Source organism: Gymnoscopelus braueri, assembly GCF_963280865.1.
Source record: "Gymnoscopelus braueri genome assembly, chromosome: 6".
NCBI lineage: Eukaryota > Metazoa > Chordata > Actinopteri > Myctophiformes > Myctophidae > Gymnoscopelus > Gymnoscopelus braueri.
Window position 1 is genome coordinate 805,810 of NC_137607.1, and position 21,808 is coordinate 827,617.

Consider the following 21,808-nt stretch of genomic DNA (forward strand, 5'->3'; position numbering starts at 1 on the left):
CTGCATGGGATGTCAAGAACCTTGGGAAAATGTTGAGGTATTATTTTACTTTAATGGAGTATTACTGCACTTTTACTTCTACTCCACTACATCAGCAGAGGCATATATTGTACTTTTACTCCACTACAATTATTTGAAAGCTTTAGACTTAGCAGATATAAATTGTTATATTATAAAACATATATATTAACCACTTTAGCCATATTTTATACCACGGCCATTTGAAAATAGCCAATCTACAAGCTAGATCGGCTACTTTAATTTTTTTTAGTACTTTTAATTTTAGTTCTTTAAGTATAGTAATCCTGTTTACCAATTTAAATACTGTAGGCCTATCTTTAAAGTGGCAATATGCATACATCCATAAAATGCAGGTTTACAAGTGCCAAAAAGTGATTACAACTTCTAATTGTTCATGTTATTGTATTGAGTATCTTCCTGTCCTGGGAACTTGTTTCCACGGAAAGTTATATTTTACTACTTTTCAATATCTATGAAATTTAAAGATTACAGCTCACTCAATGTACCCATTGAAATAACTTTAAATGGCTGATCTAACACATGATTTTTTTTAAATGTTTCATTCCTGAGGGTTATATTTAATAGCCCACTGAGTGCAATTTACCAAAATACATCTTGATAATATAACCCATACAATTATTTGTTTCACTTCTCAACAAGTTCAGCTTCAATTGCAGCTTCTTTCTGTTGACTGAAAGCAGCCCTGTCTCAAATAGACACAACATGCCTATGTCTGGGCATTAGTTGCTCTCTGCCGCCATCTAGTGGCACCACATAGAAAAAAGCGGTACCACAAAAACAGGTGGTACCACAGGGGCACCAGAGGGGTACCACCACTGACATTATCAAGGTACAACCACTGTATCTATTTTTAGTTCTCTATAAGCCTATCTATACTTTTTTAAACTCAACAATAATCAGTATTAATAATAAAATATAATGTATAATTAAATATAAGCTACTCAATACTCCATTATAATTATTAAGTTCAAGTTGGGCAGCATATAGACCTACTTATTATCCATCCTAGAAGTTATTGATTGAATACTTTATTAACAGTTTGCAAAGACAAGCACATAAAGTACAGTTCAACACAAGGTCTGTTAAGAGGATTATAAACCCAAGAAAGCACTATGGCTATCCATTCATAGGAAAATTGTCCAGAAGAGAAAGGAGGGAAATAATAACTGTTAAAGGCAGCAGCAATGTAATATCAGGTGTTTATGTAATATCAGTAAGTGTAAATATAATAATTGTGTCACATCATCGCCTTGATATAGCCTGTTCTCATAGCAAACAGGACTGTGTGCTGGCCGTGTTTGGGTTGAAGGGGCGCGGCCTCTGGAGCGAGTGTGGTGCAATTCTGAAGAACGCGTCTGAGACACAGACAGGCCTCAACCTGTCTGATAAGCACAGTTGGGATTGAGGAATCTGTGTGTGTGGGGGGGTGGGCTGTATAGAACACGTTTACTTAACCATTTCACGACTGGTGAGATCTACAACAATGCAGCTATTATTTTATTAATAGACCCATGGAGTCACCACCTCACACCAATGAAATGTATTGTTGTAGGCTACCTGCATCCAGTGTAACACTGTCCCTGCATTCAGTCTGATTCACTCTGAAACTAGATTGAACTAAAAAGGGCTTTTGGCCAACCAGCATGTAACAGCTGAAATCTATAATCGGTATTCTCATATTAACCTGTGGGCCGCATTAAGTGAAGGTAGGGGCCGCATGTGGCCCCCGGGCCGCTAGTTGCCCATGTATGTATGTATGGTATAAAAGTAATGGGACAGCACTTTGAAGATGAGTCCTTTATTCATGACTCTTTGCATCACTTTTAAAACTCGTACTGTCCTTATTCATTGCTTTAAATGCTGTGAATTATTTTAATATAACCAGATAAAATGTCCCTTTCTTTCTTATTTGTATTATGGATACGTTAATGCTTTTTCCTCTATGGATCAGTAAATGTTTTCATGTGAATCAACAGATGACAGAGTGAAGAAGTGACCAGGAGGGAGCTGTGTTGTCCTCAGTGGAGATCCTCAACACAAACACAGAGACCTGTCCAGGTGAGGAAGACAAAACATATCCACACAGAACAGACAGAATATTCTCAGTGATATTGTTGAAACGTAGTGAATTGTTTTAACAGAGACAGTGAGTGAGCACACACCACTACCAAACACATGATTGTGTAAAATACATTCATTACATATTCCTAAATTATTCTGTATCATAAACAGACAAACAAACAACAAAAAGCTCAGTTTGTTGATGCTACATGAGTGATAATAGTTCCAACTATTTAACATAGTGGCCTGGTCTGGTCTTATGGTCGTATGGGGGTTGAGGCATATAAACTCTCAATGGAAGGTCTGACAGGTTTAAAACTTTGTATAGTTAGAATGTAATTTACTTTATATCCTATAGCAGGAGATCCTGGCATTATGACTCATCAATCATTTGTAATATTACTGTTTGATGAGTAACTTATAATTATGTGACTGTAGCATCGTCGATGTCAGGTGAAACCGTTACGTTTCAGGAAATGTCACAACTCAACAGGCTGTGAGCTTGTTGATCGGCTATTTTCACTTGTATGACGAAGTAGAGCATTTTGTTTTCGTACATGAAAAAGTTGAAATATGGTGATTGAAGAGATAACAGTTATATTGTTTTAAAATACATATTTAAGCCCCTTCCATCCCCGTAACAATTGCAGTAACTCTTTCCATTGTGAGTATGCTGGGTACATACATACGCACAGTACAGTACTACGTGCACATGCGTGTGTGTGTGTGTGTTACGTGACGTCAGCTGTCAGTGTGCTTGCTGCGTGGTTGAGCCTGGGACAAGAGCCCCAACTGGGGGGGGGGGGGTGTGTGTGTGTGTGTGTGTGTGTGTGTGTGGATAACAACTTTTTAGTATTGGATACGTTAATGGGTTAGGCTTACCCTAACCCTATTGACAAAGTGTTGAAATGGTGAATATTGTCATACACTCATAAACAAAAAGGCCTGGTCGTATGGGGGGTGAGGCATATAAAATCATGTAGATTCACATTTCACAATGGAAGATCTGAGAGGTTTAAAACTTTGTATAGTTAGTGTAATTATCTTCATTGAAAGAGGAGATAATATGGTCATTTGCACACATACCTACAATACTGTAGGCGTAAATGTAAAATTTGAATATGTGGTCAATTCACCATGACAGAGCCTTTTTTTTAAATATGCCGCAAGCTGTTGTGGGTTTCTCCTTTTCAAACGTCCCCTGTCTCTTTATGACAACTTTATGACATTCATGACTGAGATATGATTTGTTGTGGCTATAATCTATGACGAGTGAAAATATATGATGTCATCACCAGTCAATTTGATCCACCTGATTGTCCTCCTACACAAACGACCTGATTGTGTGTGTGTGTGTGTGTGTGTGTGTGTGTGTGTGTGTGTGTGTGTGTGTGTGTGTGTGTGTGTGTGTGTGTGTGTGTGTGTGTGTGTGTGTGTGTGTGTGTGTGTGTGTGTGTGTGTGTGTGTGTGTGTGTGTGTGTGTGTGTGTGTGTGTGTGTCGGCCCCGACCGTCCCGTGAGCAACTCGGGAGGGTTCAGATTGAATCTTTGAACCCTCACACTAGACCATATTTATGCCCGAGGTCCCGCGATACTCAGGAGGGTTGTTTCAGACTCCGATTATCTCGTAGTGTAAGGCCACCTAAACAACAATCAACTCAAAACAATACATTCCAGCTTGTGTGAAATAGAAAGAAGCTTGTGCGTTGATTTGGGTTCCTGTCATGAAAACCACTGTTTTAAATCTGATCGTTTTCAGCTGTGTGTGTGTGTGTGTGTGTGTGTGGGTGGGTGGAGTTTTCACCAGTCAGATGATTGTGGTTTTGTCTGCAAGTCTCTTTTTAAGTTCCCTTTCTTCACCTCAGAGAACAGTTGTTGCTTAATGTTCAGTCACGCTGCTCACATACGTAGGACTGAGATTTCAGTTCCTTCTTTTTCTCGACTGGGAAAGTCTAGTCAAATGATTTGTGTTTTTTGTCAAAGTTTAATTTCTTCATCATTTCTGCATAGTTGTTGCTGAAAAGACAAATAATTAAAATGTTCTAAAATACTGTTGAAAAAGAGAGAAAGGAGCTCATCTGTTTGGCAGAGTAAAACATTCCAAGGTGTTCTTTGGTACAAATGGTGATAAAATAAATTGATTTGAAAAAAAATTAGTCGAGACCAAGACACTCTTGTGGAAAACAATTAAGAATCCTTTAATAGTTTGGCTAATGCATGGTAAGAATAAAATATACATACATGTTGCAGCAACAATGCCTGATGGTGGGCAGAGATCCTATCTTATTGTAAGCTGGAAAAATGTATTTGTCTCCGCCAGGCCGAAGGCATGGCCGAGAGTTTTGCTGTGTGTGTGTGTGTGTGTCTGTGGCCCCAACTTGCCTCATAAGCAAAAACACAAGTGCAGACATTGGTACCTTACTGTTCGGATGTTAGAAAGGCTCCAAGCATAATATAAGTTGATTATTATTTGCTATTATGTACCACCTTAAGAACTGTGTTCAGAGCACCTTAAGTGCGCAATGCATTATGGGTCATTCATTCACTCCAGTAGTAACAGCAGAGAGAGCAGAGCGGTGAAGTCAAGTTCACTACAAACATTCCATCGTTGTGCATCTTGTGACTACTAACCACACATACTCCCATTGACCCAATGTCATATTCACACTCAGTGCCTGTATCAACCATCCATCTGCATATTACCCATGCCTGTATATGTAAAAGGAAAACAGAGGCGCTTCCTCTGGATGCCTTTTCAGTAAAGGCAGTGGGTGCTCAGCTATACATATAACTTAAATCAAATGCCACCAAAATGGAAAAAGCAGCACTCCAAAATAAACAATGCAAGACTGGCTCAGATATCATTTTTCATTTTATTGAGAACGCTTAATTCTCAGCATTCTCAATAAAATGAGAAATTGTATCTGAGCCAGTCTTGCATTGTTTAATTAGCGTGATTTAGATTAACAAGTTAAATCAAAGCTTTATCCAGTCCTGTCACATGGTTTGTGCATGAATGTGTTGTGTGTATGAGGTGTGTTGTTTTGTGATGTGTGTATTGAGTCAGTGTAATTACTCCTGCCCTCCTATTCCCATGACAACACAGTAATGTGAAGTCAACAAGAGCCGAAACATTTGTACCAAGGTTCTCAGTAACTATACCTGTGTGTGTGTGTGTGTGTGCGTGTGTGTGTGTGTGCGTGTGTGCTTGCGCGTCAGTGTGTGTGTGGATCAGATAACATGTGATTTAATGTAAACACTGCAGTATAACACGGCTACTAACCATTTCACGACTGGTGAGATCTACAGCAATATGCAGCTGTATTCTATATTATTATTGTATGGACCCATGGAGTCACCACCTCACACCAATGAAATGTGTTGTTGTACCTGATGCTGCACCCAGTATAACACTGTCCCTGCATTCAGTCTGATTCACTCTGAAAATGAGTCATGAACCACAGTTATGTCAGCTAACAGTATAGTGTTTTCTCACTGTTCTCAATGGGAGACACAATGGAAGATTTATGTTTAGTAAAAATAAGGGACACATGATATGAAATGTGTAAACTAAACACACAGGGGACTAAATACACAATATGGAAATACAAATTAATATGAATAACATTAAAACCCCTATAGTTTAAACACTAATTAAAACTAACAGAATAAATAATAGATATAATAATCATAATCAACCTGGTTGATGGGGGGTGAGGCATTTAAACTCACAATGGAAGATCTGAGAGGTTTAAAACTTTGTATAGTTAGAATGTAATTATCTTCATTGAAAGAGGAGATAATATAGTCATTTACACACATAATAGGCGTAAATGTAAAATCTGAATATGTGGTCAATTCACCATGACAGCCTATTTTAAAATATGTCTGAGAATTCAGAGAAGCGGGGGCAGGCAGTGACGCTCCTGACTGTATCCGTCAAACATCATCCTGTTGTGGGTTTCTCCTGACTCCCCTCACTCTGCTGTGGTGTAACTTTATGACATGTATGACTGAGATGTGATTTGTTGTGGCCATAATCTAAGACGAGTGAAAATATATGATGTCATCAGCAGTCAATTTGATCCACCTTAGCACCACCTGATTGTCCTCCTACATAAACGACCTGACGGTATGAAAAGTGTGTGTGTGTGTGTGTGTGTGTGTGTGTCAGTCACACAGGACGGCGTGCGGGCCGTGTTTGGGTTGAAGGGGCGCGGCCTCCGGAGCGAGTGTGGTGCAATTCTGAAGAACACGTCTGAGACACAGACAGGCCTCAACCTGTCTGATAAGCACAGTTGGGATTGAGGAATGTGTGTGTGTGTGTGTGGGGGGGGGGGGGGGGTAGAACAGTAGAACACGGCTACTTAACCATTTCACGACTGGTGAGATCTACAACAATGCAGCTATTATTTTATTAATAGACCCATGGAGTCACCACCTCACACCAATGAAATGTATTGTTGTAGCTGTTGTTGCATCCAGTGTAACACTGTCCCTGCATTCAGTCTGATTCACTCTGAAACTAGATTGAACTAAAAAAAAGGGCTTTTGGCCAACCAGCATGTAACAGCTGAAATCTATAATCAGTATTCCGATACTAACCTGTGGGCCGCATTAAGTGAAGGTGGGGGCCGCATGTGGCCCCCGGGCCACTATAGTTGCCCATGTATGTATGGTATAAAAGGAATGGGACAGCACTTTGAAGATGAGTCCTTTATTCATGACACTTTACATCACTTTTAAAACTCTTACTGTCCTTATTCATTGCTTTAAATGCTGTGAATTATTATAATATAACCAGATAAATGTCCCTTTCATATTTGTACTATGGATACGTTAATGCTTTTTCCTCTATGGATCAATAAATGTAATGTAAATGTGAATCAACAGATGACAGAGTGAAGAAGTGACCAGGAGGGAGCTGTGTTGTCCTCAGTGGAGATCCTCAACACAAACACAGAGACCTGTCCAGGTGAGGAAGACAAAACATATCCACACAGAACAGACAGAATATTCTCAGTGATATTGTTGAACCGTAGTGATTCTTTTTTAACAGGGACAGTGAGTGACCACACACCACTACCAAACACATGATTGTGTAAAATACATACATTACATATTCCTAAATTATTCTGTATCATAAACAGACAAACAACAACAAAAAGCTCAGTTTGTTGATGCTACATGAGTGACAATGGCCCCAACTATTTAACATACTGGCCTGGTCTGGTCGTATGGGGGTTGAGGCATAAACTCACAATGGAAGGTCTGACGGGTTTAAAACTTTGTATAGTTAGAATGTAATTTACTTTATATCCTATAGCAGGAGATCCTGGCATTATGACTCATCAATCATTTGTAATATTAATGTTTGATGAGTAACTTATGTGACTGTAGCATCGTCGATGTCAGGTGAAACCGTTACGTTTCAGGAAATGTCACAATGTCACAACTCAACAGGCTGTGAGCTTGTTGATCGCCTATTTTCACTTGTATGACGAAGTAGAACATTCTTTTTTCTTACATGAAAAAGTTGAAATATGGAGATTCAAGAGATAACAGTTATATTGTTCTAAAATACACATTTAAGCCCCTTCTATCCCCGTAACAATTGCAGTAACTCTTTCCATTGTGAGTATGCTGGGTGCATACATACGTACAGTATGTACAGTACAGTACTACGTGCTCATGCGTGGCTGTGTGTGTTACATGACGTCAGCTGTCAGTGTTTTTGCTGCGTGGTTGAGTCTGGGACAAGAGCCCCAACTTGGTGTCACCCCACAAAGAGCCTTAGGATCTCAACCTGTGTTGTTATAATAAAACCACACAGCCACAGTGTAACCTGACACTAGACTTCAGATTAGACCAGTGTGACGTCAGATGTTTTCACAGTTACAGTTGAGTTGGAGGAAGTTAAACCAACATCCTCACATGAACTCACACAGTTCAGATCAGCTGCATCGTTTCTTTCAACGTCTCGTCTGAACATGAAGGTAAAAAGTCTTTACTTTATATCTGCATGTAGATTCACCTGGATACTAGTAGGATTCATTTATGTGATTTTAGAAATACATCGGATGTTAGAAAGGCTCCAAGCATAATATAAGTTGATTATTATTTGCCTATTATGTACCACCTTAAGAACTGTGTTCAGAGCACCTTAAGTGCACAATGCATTATGGGTGATTCATTCACTCCAGTAGTAACAGCAGAGAGAGCAGAGCGGTGAAGTCAAGTTCACTACAAACATTCCATCGTTGTGCATCTTGTGACTACTAACCACACATTGACCCAATGTCATATTCACACTCAGTGCCTGTATCAACCATACATCTGCATATTACCCATGCCTGTATATGTAAAAGGAAAACAGAGGCGCTTCCTTGGATGCCTTTTCAGTATAGGCAGTGGGTGCTCAGCTATACCTTAAATCAAATGCCACCAAAGAAAGACTGGCTCAGATACAATTTCATATTTAATTGAGAACGCTTAATTCTCAGCATTCTCAATAAAATGAGAAATTGTATCTGAGCCAGTCTTGCATTGTTTATTTTGGAGTGCCGCTTTTTCCACTTCTGTGTTTTTTTATTTAAGCCATGCCTGTATATGTCTGTACCTACCTGTGACTACAACCTCAGTAAAGTTACCAAAACAATACTGTTGTTAAGCCGTGACGTTGCGCCCCGCCAGAATAACTTCCGGGTCCCAGTGTGTATTTTCCCAATATGCACAGTGCTGTGTCCCTCACTGTTTTAACAGATCTGAGACTAAAATAACCACTAAAGTGTCATTCTACGACAAAGAGAAGAGAGTTATTTTATATATATATCTATATATAAATATATATATATAAATACATATACAAAATAAATATTATAATGTTAATAATAATAATAAATAAATACAAATATAAATATATATATTATCCTACTTTTTACTGTCTATGATATTAGCATTAAGACCCTTATTAACCCTCAATGGTTCATTTCTGAAAAAGGAGGTTATTGTAAAAAGATTTACGGGTTCCAACATGTTTGTTTATAATGAAGAGTGGACGGCGCTGGACGCTGGTGCCTTTTGGACCCGGACGTGACGTCGGACTACAAAATGACGTCAGACTTAAGAACCGAATACTTCTCTCTCCTGTCAATTGTGTCCTGAGTCTGACCGACGCCCTGGGGGCGAATGAAGCTTAAAGGAGAATTTTGGACTAAAGTTTTCTTACCTTTTCTATGACGTTATGATATCTTAGGATGAATGGTACAGTAGAAAATTTTCATAACTCCACCCCTGAGCCGCCACAGCTTAAAAGGTGCGCGGATAGGCCTTAGGTTAGATCACATATTTTAATAGCTTTTTAAAAAAACGTTTTTGGTGAGATCTGACGTTCATAGTGACAGAACACTATGCAACCAAAAAAAAAAAAAAAAAAAAAAACAGAAGTCTCGCTAGACGAGATTGAAATCTCCAGATTTCAATCTCGTCTAGCGAGACTTCTGTTTTTTCTTTTTGTTTTTTGTTTTTTGGGACAGTGTTCTGTCACTATGAACGTCAGATCTAAAAAAAAAAAAAAAAAAAAAAAGCTATTAAAATATGTGATCTAACCTAAGGCCTATCCGCGCACCTTTTAAGCTGTGGCGGCTCAGGGGTGGAGTTATGAAATTTTTCTACTGTACCATTCATCCTAAGATATCATAACGTCATAGAAAAGGTAAGAAAACTTTAGTCCAAAATTCCCCTTTAAAGGGGTATTTTTGCCCCACGGTTTTCTTACCTTTTCTATGATGTTATGATATCCTAGGATGAATGGTACAGTAGAAACATGTCATAACTCCATCCCTGGTCCACCACAGATAAACACGCACACCTATGGTCCTTGTGCTAAATCGCATATTTTAATAGCTTTTTTTTTAAATCTGGCGTTCATAGTGACAGAACACTATGCAGTCAGATTGTCTTGAATGCGCCTCACCGGAAGTCTCGCTAGACCAGATTGAAATCTGGAGATCTCTATGAACGTGATGGAGTTATGACATGTTTGTACTGTACCATTCATCCTAGGATATCATAACATCATAGAAAAGGTAAGAAAACCATGGGGCAAAAATACCCCTTTAAGCCCATAGAACCATAGAACCTTACAGTCTTTATTTTTAATCATATACATATAACAAAAGATTCTCACCTTCTTTCCTCTAAACTGATGCACTGATGGTACTTTATTTGATGTAATTGCATTAATAATTGTTCAACAATGTTGGAGATCTGCGCTGTGTTCTTTGATCAGGTGGGTTGTCAGTCTAACAGCCCCGCAGACAGACAGACAGGCAGGCAGACAGGCAGGCAGGCAGGCAGGCAGGCAGGCAGACAGACAGGCAGGCAGACAGGCAGGCAGGCAGGCAGGCAGGCAGGCAGACAGACAGACAGGCAGGCAGGCAGGCAGGCAGACAGGCAGGCAGGCAGGCAGACAGACAGGCAGGCAGACAGACAGACAGACAGACAGGCAGACAGGCAGGCAGACAGGCAGACAGGCAGACAGGCAGACAGACAGGCAGACAGACAGGCAGACAGGCAGGCAGACAGGCAGACAGGCAGACAGGCAGACAGGCAGACAGGCAGACAGGCAGGCAGGCAGGCAGGCAGGCAGGCAGGCAGGCAGGCAGGCAGGACGGACAGGGCCGGGATGTGAACCGGAGACCTTCTGTTTGAATGCTGGATCGTAGTTGAGGTTGGAGAGCGTTTTATTCAGTGGTGGAAAGTAACTAAGTACACTTACTCAATTACTGTACTTAAGTAACATTTTTAGGTATCTTTTACTTTACTACTTCCTTCAGTATTTAAACATTTCAAAATATTGTACTTTTTACTCCACTACAATTTTTTTTTAAATAGCAGATTTACAAGCTCACTGTGAGCTTGTAAATCTGCTATTTTCTTGTAGATCCGCTATTTTCAAAGGATTTGTTTACATTTTATACATTTAAAAGCGTATTAAATGGGACATTGCCTGATTCACATAAATTAAATATGTAATATTATTACAAATGTTTGATCATTTATGGGACCTTAGAAATACCTAAGACAATTATATATATTTTTAAATGTTTAACAAAGTGAAAGTAATAAGATAAATAAGAGTTAAGATTTGAGGTTGAGTTAAAGATCTATGAATGATGTTAAAGATTAGATTGTAAAATAGATCTATTATGTAGACAGGTTATTATGAGTTATAGTGTCTTTGTGTTATAATGCATTGTGATGAGTGTGTTGTATGAATGTTGTGTATTGATGTAAACTCTCTGTATAATATTTACAGACCACATTAACAAGTTAAATCAAAGCTTCATCCAGTCTTGTGTCACATGGGTTGTGCATGAATGGGACGTGTGTATGAGGTGTGTTGTTTTGTGGTGTGTGTATTGTGTGTAATTGCGCCTGCCCTCCTGTCACCATGACAACACAATAATGTGAAGGCATCAAGAGCCCGGGGCAGAAAAGAAACATATTTGTACCTACTTCTACTCTAGTGTGTGTGTCACAGGCCCCAACCTGTCTGATAGAGTGTGTGTGTGTGTGTGTGTGTGTGTGTGTGTGTGTGTGTGTGTGTGTGTGTGTGTGTGTGTGTGTGTGTGTGTGTGTGTGTGTGACAGAGCTTAACCATTTCTCGACTGGTGAGAGCTACAGCAATGTGCAGCAATTATTATTATTTTATAGACCCATGGAGTCACCGCCAATTAAATGTATTGTTGTACTAGACCATACATGGCCAACTGGCGGCCCGGGGGCCACATGCGGCCCCCGGGCCACATGTGGCCCCCACCTTCACTTAATACGGCCCACAGGTTAATATCAGAATAGTGATATTATTGATTTCAGCTGTTATGATTCCTAACATGTAAACATGACCCACTTTAATGACTTCAGTCTATATTAGTAGCTTAATGACTAGTATTAACATTCTATTGTCTTTTTTATGTCCAATGTATTTATATTTAAATTCATAAAGTTAACATAAGTATAACTAAATGCATTTGAAATTAAATACAAATGTTACTTTTCAGGATTCTAATTTAAAAATGACAAAAAAAATCAGGAATCCAATTCAAAAGTAGCAAAATTAGCAGATCTACAAGCTGAAAACGCGTCGCGTTTGGAGATAAGAGGTGTCTGCCTGACAGTATATGCAACGTGTTCCTCTGGAGTGAGTGTGTAAATATAGTGTCCCTCTACATCATCACTGTTGGAGAGGGACACAGTGTTGCACCCAGCACTGTCCCTGCATTCCAAGTCTGATTCACTCTTAAGCTAGATTTAGAGTGTTTTGGCCAACCATGCAGGTTTTTCTTTGTCAACCACACCCGGGGATGGAGCAAGAGTTAACTGTCCTTGTAGATTAGTGCTTTTTGCTTCTAATGGTGACACTTCAACACATATTTAATAGAATATTAAATATTGCACTGAACTTGCATACATTACATGGCCTTGTTGAACTCTGAAAAAACTCTGAAAAAAACTTGTTTTATTAATTAATGATTTAGTTTTTTTATTTAGTAGTTTATTTATTTGATTGTTTAGTTGTTTATTTAGGGGGTGTAGGGTTGGTATATGTTAGGGTTTGGGTAACTAGGAGAAGTAAACACACTCTGTTTGTAGTGAATGGCCCAATTCTAATCCGCTCCCTTACAGACTCACTGACTGAGGCGTGAGTTCTGTCTGTCTGTCTGTCTGTCTGTCATACTGTCTGTCTGTCTGTCTGTCTGTCTGTCTGTCTGTCTGTCTGAATTTTATGAACCCGCTCATAGCGTTACCAGGGGAACGAGGGGAATCCTCCAAACATCATCAAATGAGTCATGAACCACAGGTTATTATGTCAGCTAACAGTAGGTATAGTCACTATACTATACTATACAAGCTCATATATATATAAATAATATAAATATATATATATACCATGTAGAGTCCTTACAGACTCTCACCCTCAACCTCTTACCAGCTGACCTCATTAAGTCAGTGAGGGTTCAGGGCAGACATTAGAATTGGGCCTACCATACTGTATGTTTCTTATTTAATGTGGTGAATATCCGCCATCTAGTGGACTCACTGTATAAACACCTGATCTCTGATTTGTGACAAACACCATCCCAGATTATCATCTTCGTAATGTTTAATAACCAGATAAATGTCCCTTTCTTATTTGTATTATGGATACGATGATGCTTTTTCCTCTATGGATCAATAAATGTAATGTAAATGTGAATCAACAGATGACAGAGTGAAGAAGTGACCAGGAGGGAGCTGTGTTGTCCTCAGTGGAGATCCTCAACACAAAGACAGAGAGAGACCTGTCCAGGTAAGGAAGACAAAACATTATTATTACCAGCAGCTCAGATTCTCATTTCCAGTGATATTGTTGAGCCGTAGTGAATTGTTTTAACGGGGACAGTGAGTGACCACACACCACTACCAAACACATATTCATATTCCTAAATTCTTCTGTATCATAAACAGACAAGCAACAACAAAAGCTCAGTTTGTTGATGCTATGAGTGACAATGGCCCCAACTATTTAACATGCCCCCACCGTAGGTACCAAACACAACATAGTTCTTTCTCATCTCTAAGGTCTTCCACACATGAAATGGATTCTTGTTTAACAATGTTTTATTGCAAAATGGTGAATATTGTCATACACCCACAAACACAAAGGCCTGGTCGTATGGGGGGTGAGGCATTTAAACTCACGTAGATTCACAATGGAAGGTCTGAGAGGTTTGAAACTTTGTATAGTTAGAATTTAATTATCTTCATTGATATAGGAGATAATATAGTCATTTGCACACATAGGCCTACCTACAATAGGCGTAAATGTAAAATCTGAATATCTTTGTAGAATACTTTGTGGTGACTCTGACATAGATTGTTGAAAAGGTGGTTCTGCTGAATCCAGCAATACCAACTGTGTAACCTTCCTGCTCAAATCTGACTGATTTATAACTTTCCTGAATCATAATAATTATGTTTTTAATCTGATTGCTTCAAGACCTTATGATTCTCTCCCCATTAGGCATGTGAACATATCACCATTTTCACTGCATTTTCAGTCGTTTATTCAACTTGGTTACACCCTTAGTGTTCCTGGTCAAAAATGAATGGGAAAGACCGTATTATATTCATCCAGGAGATGGAGCACGCACGCACGCACGCACGCACGCACGCACGCACGCACGCACGCACGCACGCACGCACGCACACACACTCTGACCATGACCACTGATACTGACATGATACTGACCATGACCAACGCAGCCCAGTTGCTGTGCACTTTACAGAAGCCAAACACAATAGCTGTGTATCACTTCGGGGGTTGGAAAGTGCAGATTTGAGTTGCGATGACGTCACAGGGGCGCCAAGTGCCGTCCCATTTCATAGACCCCTTCAAATCTACCCTTTGAATGTGCCCTATTTCCCCCGTTTTTAAGCATACACCCGATGGATGCTTTGAGCACTTCCGTGGATAGCCGAGTCCCAAAATGCAACGTGAACTGAGCCCGAGCCAACCCGAGCAGCCACCATTAAAAAATCCATCGCATAAATATTGTAGCCCCCAAAACAGCTCAAAAAGTCGCCTTTGTGGCATGGAATTTACTTGTAAGGTTTTTTAGGATAGTATTTAGTTGTTTAAACTTCATATATGTGGTCAATTCACCATGACAGAGCCTATTTTAGAATATGCCATGACGTTGTTGGAGAATTCAAAGAACCGGGAGCTGGCAGTGACGCTCCTGACTGTATCCGTCACAAAGCAACCTGTTGTCGGCCTCTCCTTTTCAAACGTCCCCTGACTCCCCTCAATCCGACGATGCTCTGTTGGAACTTTATGACATTCATGACATTCATGAGATATGATTTGTTGTGGCCATAATCTACGACGAGTGTGTCATGAACTGAATCACATCATGACAAATGGGAGACGACACACAGGATTAACTTTAAATGTATTTATTAATAACTCAAAGAAACCAGAAACTAATACTTAATTAGTATGTGATGTGGATAGTCAGTTGTATCAGTAGTGTAGTGCGTGTATGGATGTGTGAAAATGTAGTGTATGTGCAAGGTGCAAAACAAAGTAGAACTAAACTCAGACAGAATCAAAAACAAACAATGTTTCCTGTGTAGGAGAGAGGCAGAATGGCCCTGACCAGCCTGCTTAAATACTCCAGAGGATGATTGGAGTCAGGTGTGCCTCGTCCTCTAGGCACACCCCTGCAGGCTGGTCCCCTCCTCCTACACATGAACAGAGAACACCATTAGAATCACATCAACACTACACCCAAACAGGATGGGTCATCACAGTGAAAATATATGATGTCATCACCAGTCAATTTGATCCACCTTAGCGGCACCTGACTGTCCTCCTACATAAACGACCTGACGGTATGAAAAGTGTGTGTGTGTGTGTGTGTGTGTGTGCGCGCACGGGTGCGTCGGCACAGCAGTCCCCGTCCTTTGCATTGGAACAGCGTCCGTCTTTCTCTCGGTCCCCCGCTGTGGTGTTCCATACTGTAGCATCCAGATAAATATCTAACATGTTTGAAAACGATCGGGCGGCCCCGACCGTCCTGTGAGCAACTCGGGAACGGTTCAGATTAGATCTTTGAACCCTCACACTAGACGATATTTATGCCCGAGGTTCGCTCCCGATCTAGGCTGGGGTTCAGTAGAATAGCCGTGTCATTTTCCTGACGTTGAGCTCTGTGTGTGTGTTACTTGATGTGGTTAGTGTGATTGTGTTTATTAAGCAGCTCAAATAAAACATTTATCTTTTTTTTAAATGTTTTCTAACATTGAATAGGTAAAGCTAAAGTAACAGTGATGATTTTATTTTAAAGGGTCTTCAGTTCTACCTGCTGTTCCTCCTGTCCTTGTGATTCATAAAACCCAGAATGGCGGACCAAACACCTTCACCTTCAGCTCCACCTTCAGCTTCAGCTCCACACACACAGGTACATCATTTATATTGTTTACATTTTTAACATTCTGTATCTTATAATTATCTGTGTGGATTTGAGTGGAGAAAAGAACATCTTTGTGTTCTACGGTCATCTTTAATTCATTCATCTTTAATTCATTGTTTAAAGTTGGTCTTTATTGGGAAAAAAATCTAATCAGCTGTGTTGGAGCCAAGGTGTCTGTTTAATTGACTGATAAATAAAATTATTATTATAATTATTAGTACAATTATTATTATTGGGCTATTTGGATATTAAATAAAGTAAAACAAACAAAACAAAACATTACTATACCTACATTTTCAACAATTAAAATCATATCTACATTTTTTAATGAGCAAACACACACAGATACACACACAGAGACACACACAGACACACACACAGATACACACACAGAGACTCACACAGATACACACACAGAGACTCACACAGTGACTCACACAGGGCCTGTTGCCTGCTATATGCTTCGTCGTACCACGGTGCATTGCAGCTAACAGAGACGATCTACAAGCTCACAATGCGTTGCAGCCACGCCACTTGCGGTCTTGTATATTGCCTATGCTAGCCGTGCAACACCATTGTGTGACGGAATATAAACCACACTTAAGCTGGCTGCACAGTGGTCTGAAACAGAGACTTTCTTGTAAAAGAAAAGTTGTACATCATATCACAGAATGACAGCATTCATCAAGTCATTGCAATGGGCGAGTTGTGACTTTAGAACCAACGTGGATATAATTGACCTACAAGCACAGTGACACGGTGACATGGAGAGAGCGTTTTGGAAAGTGATGGAAGAACACAGACACGTGACTACCTATGCTGGCATCATGTAACAGTGAACATGACAGTATGAGAAAAGCTTATTATGTACGTTACTAGCCTACCTACATAATCAGCCGTTCATACCTTTAGTTGAATGAGGTCGAGGTGCATAACCTGCCCTGAAACATATTCAGCCTGTTTGTTTATTCTCTGTAATGTTACAGCACATGATGTGGTGTAGCTTGTTGATATAGGCTATCACTCGTCCGTCCTGACTACTTTATGCTCTTTTTGGCAAGCAACACCCCTGCATGATCCAGTAGATAAATTAGGCTTATGAAACTAGCAAGGGGGAACAGCATAGAGTGCACTGTATCTGTGGTTGAAAGAAACACACTGTACTACGTCACTCACGTAAACACACACGTGATACGTATTAAATTATGGCCGAATAATTTAACACCTCGCTGGAATAATAAAATGTCGTTCACGTTGGCCGGCCAGAAAAATGCCTTGCGGAAACCCTGATGGACATATGTCCACGGCATGCAGTATGCTTACTCAAGTCCTTTTTATATTTTATTTATTATTAATTAAGTTCATAATTCAAAAGTCTGAAGTCCATGTCTGATCGGAAATCCATGTATGATCCAGTTAAGGAGTAGTGGGGTGTGTGCATGAATGTGTGCGTCTGTGCGCATTTGTCCATTGTTCCGAGGGGATGATCAGACAAGAGTCCTATGAAGTCTATGTTGAATGCACTTATTGTAAGTCGCTTTGGATAAAAGCGTCTGCTAAATGACTGTAATGTAATGTAAAGAGTCCTATGAAGTCCATGTATTACCAGTCAGAGGTGCATGTGACCAGGAGAATAGACTAGGCTCAGTCAGCTGCCTCCAGGAGCAGACAGAGCTTGGTGAGTCTTGTTGTGTAGTCTTGTTGTGTAGTCTTGTTGTGTAGTCTTGGTTTGTAGTCTTTGGATGGCATTGGTCTTGGTTTTTACCAAGACACTACGGACAAGTCCTTTTGATCCTGGAAGGGTCTTTACTAATCTTCCGTGTGTGTGTGTGTGTGTGTGTGTGTGTGTGTGTGTGTGTGTGTGTGTGTGTGTGTGTGTGTGTGTGTGTGTGTGTGTGTGTGTGTGTGTGTGTGTGTGTGTGTGTGTATTGAGACAGAGGACAGCAGGCATCACTCCCCGGTCAGGACGCACAGTTGAAATTAGGCCACACCTCCTATAAAAATCTCCTTTTTAAGAAACTAAGTCAACAAATCCCAGTCTGGCCTACACTGTAAAATCCCCAGTCCTATAGACGAATCCACAGACACGTTGCCTGTAGCTGCCTGTAGGTGGCCATTGCTGCGGTGTCACGGTGCGGAGCGTTGACACCGCAGCTATGGCTGCCTACACGCAGCGCGTCTGTGGATTCGTCTATAGGCTACTTAACCCTCCAAGACCCGCAGTTGTAATATTACAACATTTGTATTTTATCAAAAACATGGTATAAATCATTTGTTTTCCTGTTATTCTTTCACCTAAACATCATCATTGGATCCTATTGTTTAGTCTTGCAATGTCATTGGCCGGGATATTTGCATATAAATACCCCCCACAGAGGCAGGAAAAGTCACAACTTGAAAATCCTTGAAGGAAGAACAATCTCTTTTTCACTGGACAGGATTTCTCACAAAAAAGTAAGTAAAATGTCTGCAATAATTTTTTTGGTGATCATTAGAATGTCTAGAACATGTACATATGATATTATTGGGAAAGATATCCCCCAAATGTAAATTAGAGCATGCTTTATACTTGTTGTTTTTTTACAACTCTGGGTCATAGTGGTAGCAAATAGCAATGCCACCTGTTCACCTGGCTAAGTGGAGTCTTATAGTTTTCACAATACATTTATACAATTATGTGTATTTTCCCCACATTGCATTACTATATATATATATATACCACAAATAACCACAAACATTACCAAAATGTTTTGCTAAAACATTATAGGCAATGAAATGTTATAACTTATAAGCTAAAGCAGTATATTTGTCTTCGAGTACAATTGGTTAAAACATACAAATTGGTATGTGTGTGTGTGTGTGTGTGTGTGTGTGTGTGTGTATATATATATATATATATATATATATATATATATATATATATATATATATATATATATACCAATTTGTATATTGTAACCAATTGTACTCGAAGACAAATATACTGCATCATTAGCTTATAACATGTCATTGCCTATAATGTTTTAGCAAAACATTTTGGTAATGTTTGTGGTTAGCAATCAGTGTATGGTAATTGTTCATATGGGAGTCGCCCAGTTAAGAATCTCTCATCATTGTTCATGTGATGGGTGTTGGGATTGCCCACTTACAGTCATCCCCAATCCCTTTGTTAGGCTAAGCATCATCATTCATCACTGATGGTGCTAAGTACCATCATCACTGATGCCACTTGTGAGGATAAGCAAAGTACAATAGGTTGGCCAGACAGTATTGTGTGACTTGTGAAATATGTACCTGCAGTGAGATGTGCTAGTACTAATGTACTAATGGTATTTCTTTATTTTCATTTCAGAATGCCACAAGCAAGGAGAGAGCCTCGCTTCACTGCAAGGGATGTGTTGGATATTGTAATGAATGGAGAGAGTGATGTGGACATCGACTTTACTGAAACTGATGAAGAGTCGGATGAAGAGGCCTGTGGAGAGGAGTCCAAAGAAAACCATCCACCCAGTGAACCCAGTGAACCCACTGACCCACTGCCCCCCCCCCAACCGGCCAAACACGCCAAACCCAGTGAAAGATATCAGTGGCAGAAGAAGACCTTCATCAGCCCTAATACAGACTTTTCTGGTCCACCTTTGACTGAAGATGTGAGTTCACTCCACACACCACTGCAGTACTTCCGCCGGTTTGTGTCCGAAGACATGATTGACTCCCTGACAACAAACACAAATGTGTACAACATGTATATTCATTTATTCTGTTCTAATCAGGTGAACACTGCAGTCAAAACGCCAAAGAGGGGACGGCCATCTTCAGCTCAGAAGAGACAACTGGAAGATAGTCCAGACTGCAATCCACGCAAGGCACCATGTCAACATCGGCCATCAGATGTGCGCCAGGACCAAGTTGGACACCTCCCACGGAAGACAGAGAGGGGGCGCTGCAGGAATAGTGGCTGTTCAAGTTACACCAGCTTACTCTGCCACAAGTGTGGTGTTCGTCTGTGCATTTCAGGAGACCGAAACTGTTTCTGGGACTATCACTGCTAAAAAGCAAGTGATTGTAAATGGTGTTCAAATAGATGGATGAGAGGGGGTGCCCGTTTCATTTTGAGCAGGTGTGAATTGGTCTTCGGTGGAGGGCTGTTTGCATCACATTGTGACCAGTGTATATTGTAATTAGGTTTCTTTAGTACATTCATTGTACTGTTTTTCATTTTGTTCTTTTAATAAAATCAAAATTCTTAAAAATATGGCTTATTGATGTTATTATTCATAATGTACTGTTCTGAGGCCCAATATTATTCATAATGTATACTGTTCTGAGGCCAAATGATAAACCATAACCATATAAATGAACCCTTAAGTTGTTTTAGTGAAGTATATAGACATTTGCCATGCTATTCTGACAGTGAGTAAAATGGCCTATAGGAAATTCTGCTACCCGTTAGACCCACTGTTGTAATATTACAACATTTCAATAAAACCTTACGAAAACTATTTTTTTTAAAAAACATTATATTTTCCTCTCCAAAGTACTCCTAAAACACCATCTGAAAGGTTGACAATTTTTTTTTGTAAGTAGAAATATATCCGGGTCTTGCAGGGTTAAAGGGATATTTCACTTTAAAAAAAACTTAAAAACACCCGTCCTTGGTTCTGGTGACTCACCCTGTCCTCCTAATACGCGAGGGGCCGTGTTTTTTCGATTACTTTTTTCATTTATTTTATTTAATTACGGGGCCAGAGCTCAGCTCTGGACCTGTTTTAATGTTCCCCTCTTTTTTCTTCTGCCACTTTTGGCAGTTCTGGCTGAACCGTGCATACGCTTTTTACGAAACTTGGCCATATGGTAGATGGTCATGAAAAACTATCAAAAAATAATTCTCACAATCTTTCGTCAAAAGGTGGCGCTATAGCAAAATGCCAACTTTGAACAGGTACAACTCATGCCCTGTTTGACCTACAGCCATGAAACTTCAATATACATATGCGTCTACTCATGATCAACAACTTTCACACTCTGACTTTTGACCTCTGACCTTTAGATCTCCCACCATTTTGAATAATATGAAAAACAGTTAAAACCTATCTCCTCCTGGGATTTTTTAGTAATCTGCACAAAACGTTTTACACATGAACTTTGAACCTATGCCGAAAAACTGATGCAAAAGATTTTCCATAAGTGAAAAAATGAAGCTTTAATGAGCCAATGAATATTGCAGTTTTATGACAATTATTCATCTGCCCCTAACACATACATGCAGACTCACATTTCTTTGAAACTTTGCGGTAATGTTGAGGGTCATTTCAAATATCACTGAAACCAATCTTACTCCAATTGGTCAAAGGGGGGCGCTATAGCGATTTTTTGAAAATGCAAACTTTAAACAGGAAAAAGTCATGTCTCGTTTGGCCGACAGCCATTAAACCTGCTTACACATGTGCCTTGACTCATGAGGAACACATGTATCACGTTGACCAGTAAGCTCCGCCCTTAGATTGTCCGCAATTTTGAGCAGTTTGAAAAACACTTAAAGCCAGGATTTTTCAGCTATTTGCGTGAAACTGTATCATCTGAGCGATCTCCTTTTTCACAGGTTTTTGTCTGTTGGTCCAATGGCTTCTCCCTTAAACGTGTGCCTCACAACCTGAAGGTTGCCAGTTCAAGCCTCACATGATG

At 39.9% G+C, this 21,808-nt stretch overlaps 1 protein-coding gene across 5 annotated transcripts in view; it reads left to right on the plus strand.

The window, feature by feature from the left end:
• Window positions 1–21,808, plus strand: part of LOC308086266 (uncharacterized protein) — a 63,602-nt gene that overhangs the window by 14,149 nt on the left and 27,645 nt on the right. For 4 of the 5 annotated variants that reach the window (XM_080429735.1, XM_080429739.1, XM_080429738.1 and 1 more), the window contains 4 exons: window positions 2,019–2,100; window positions 6,996–7,077; window positions 13,370–13,455; window positions 15,998–16,111. In XM_080429735.1, coding sequence (XP_080285861.1) covers window positions 16,052–16,111 — 60 coding nt within the window. In that variant the 5' untranslated portion in view covers window positions 2,019–2,100; window positions 6,996–7,077; window positions 13,370–13,455; window positions 15,998–16,051. Of the gene's footprint in view, window positions 1–2,018; window positions 2,101–6,995; window positions 7,078–8,036; window positions 8,099–13,369; window positions 13,456–15,997; window positions 16,112–21,808 lie in introns of those variants that run through there. The other variant, XM_080429737.1, reaches the window with a different exon arrangement.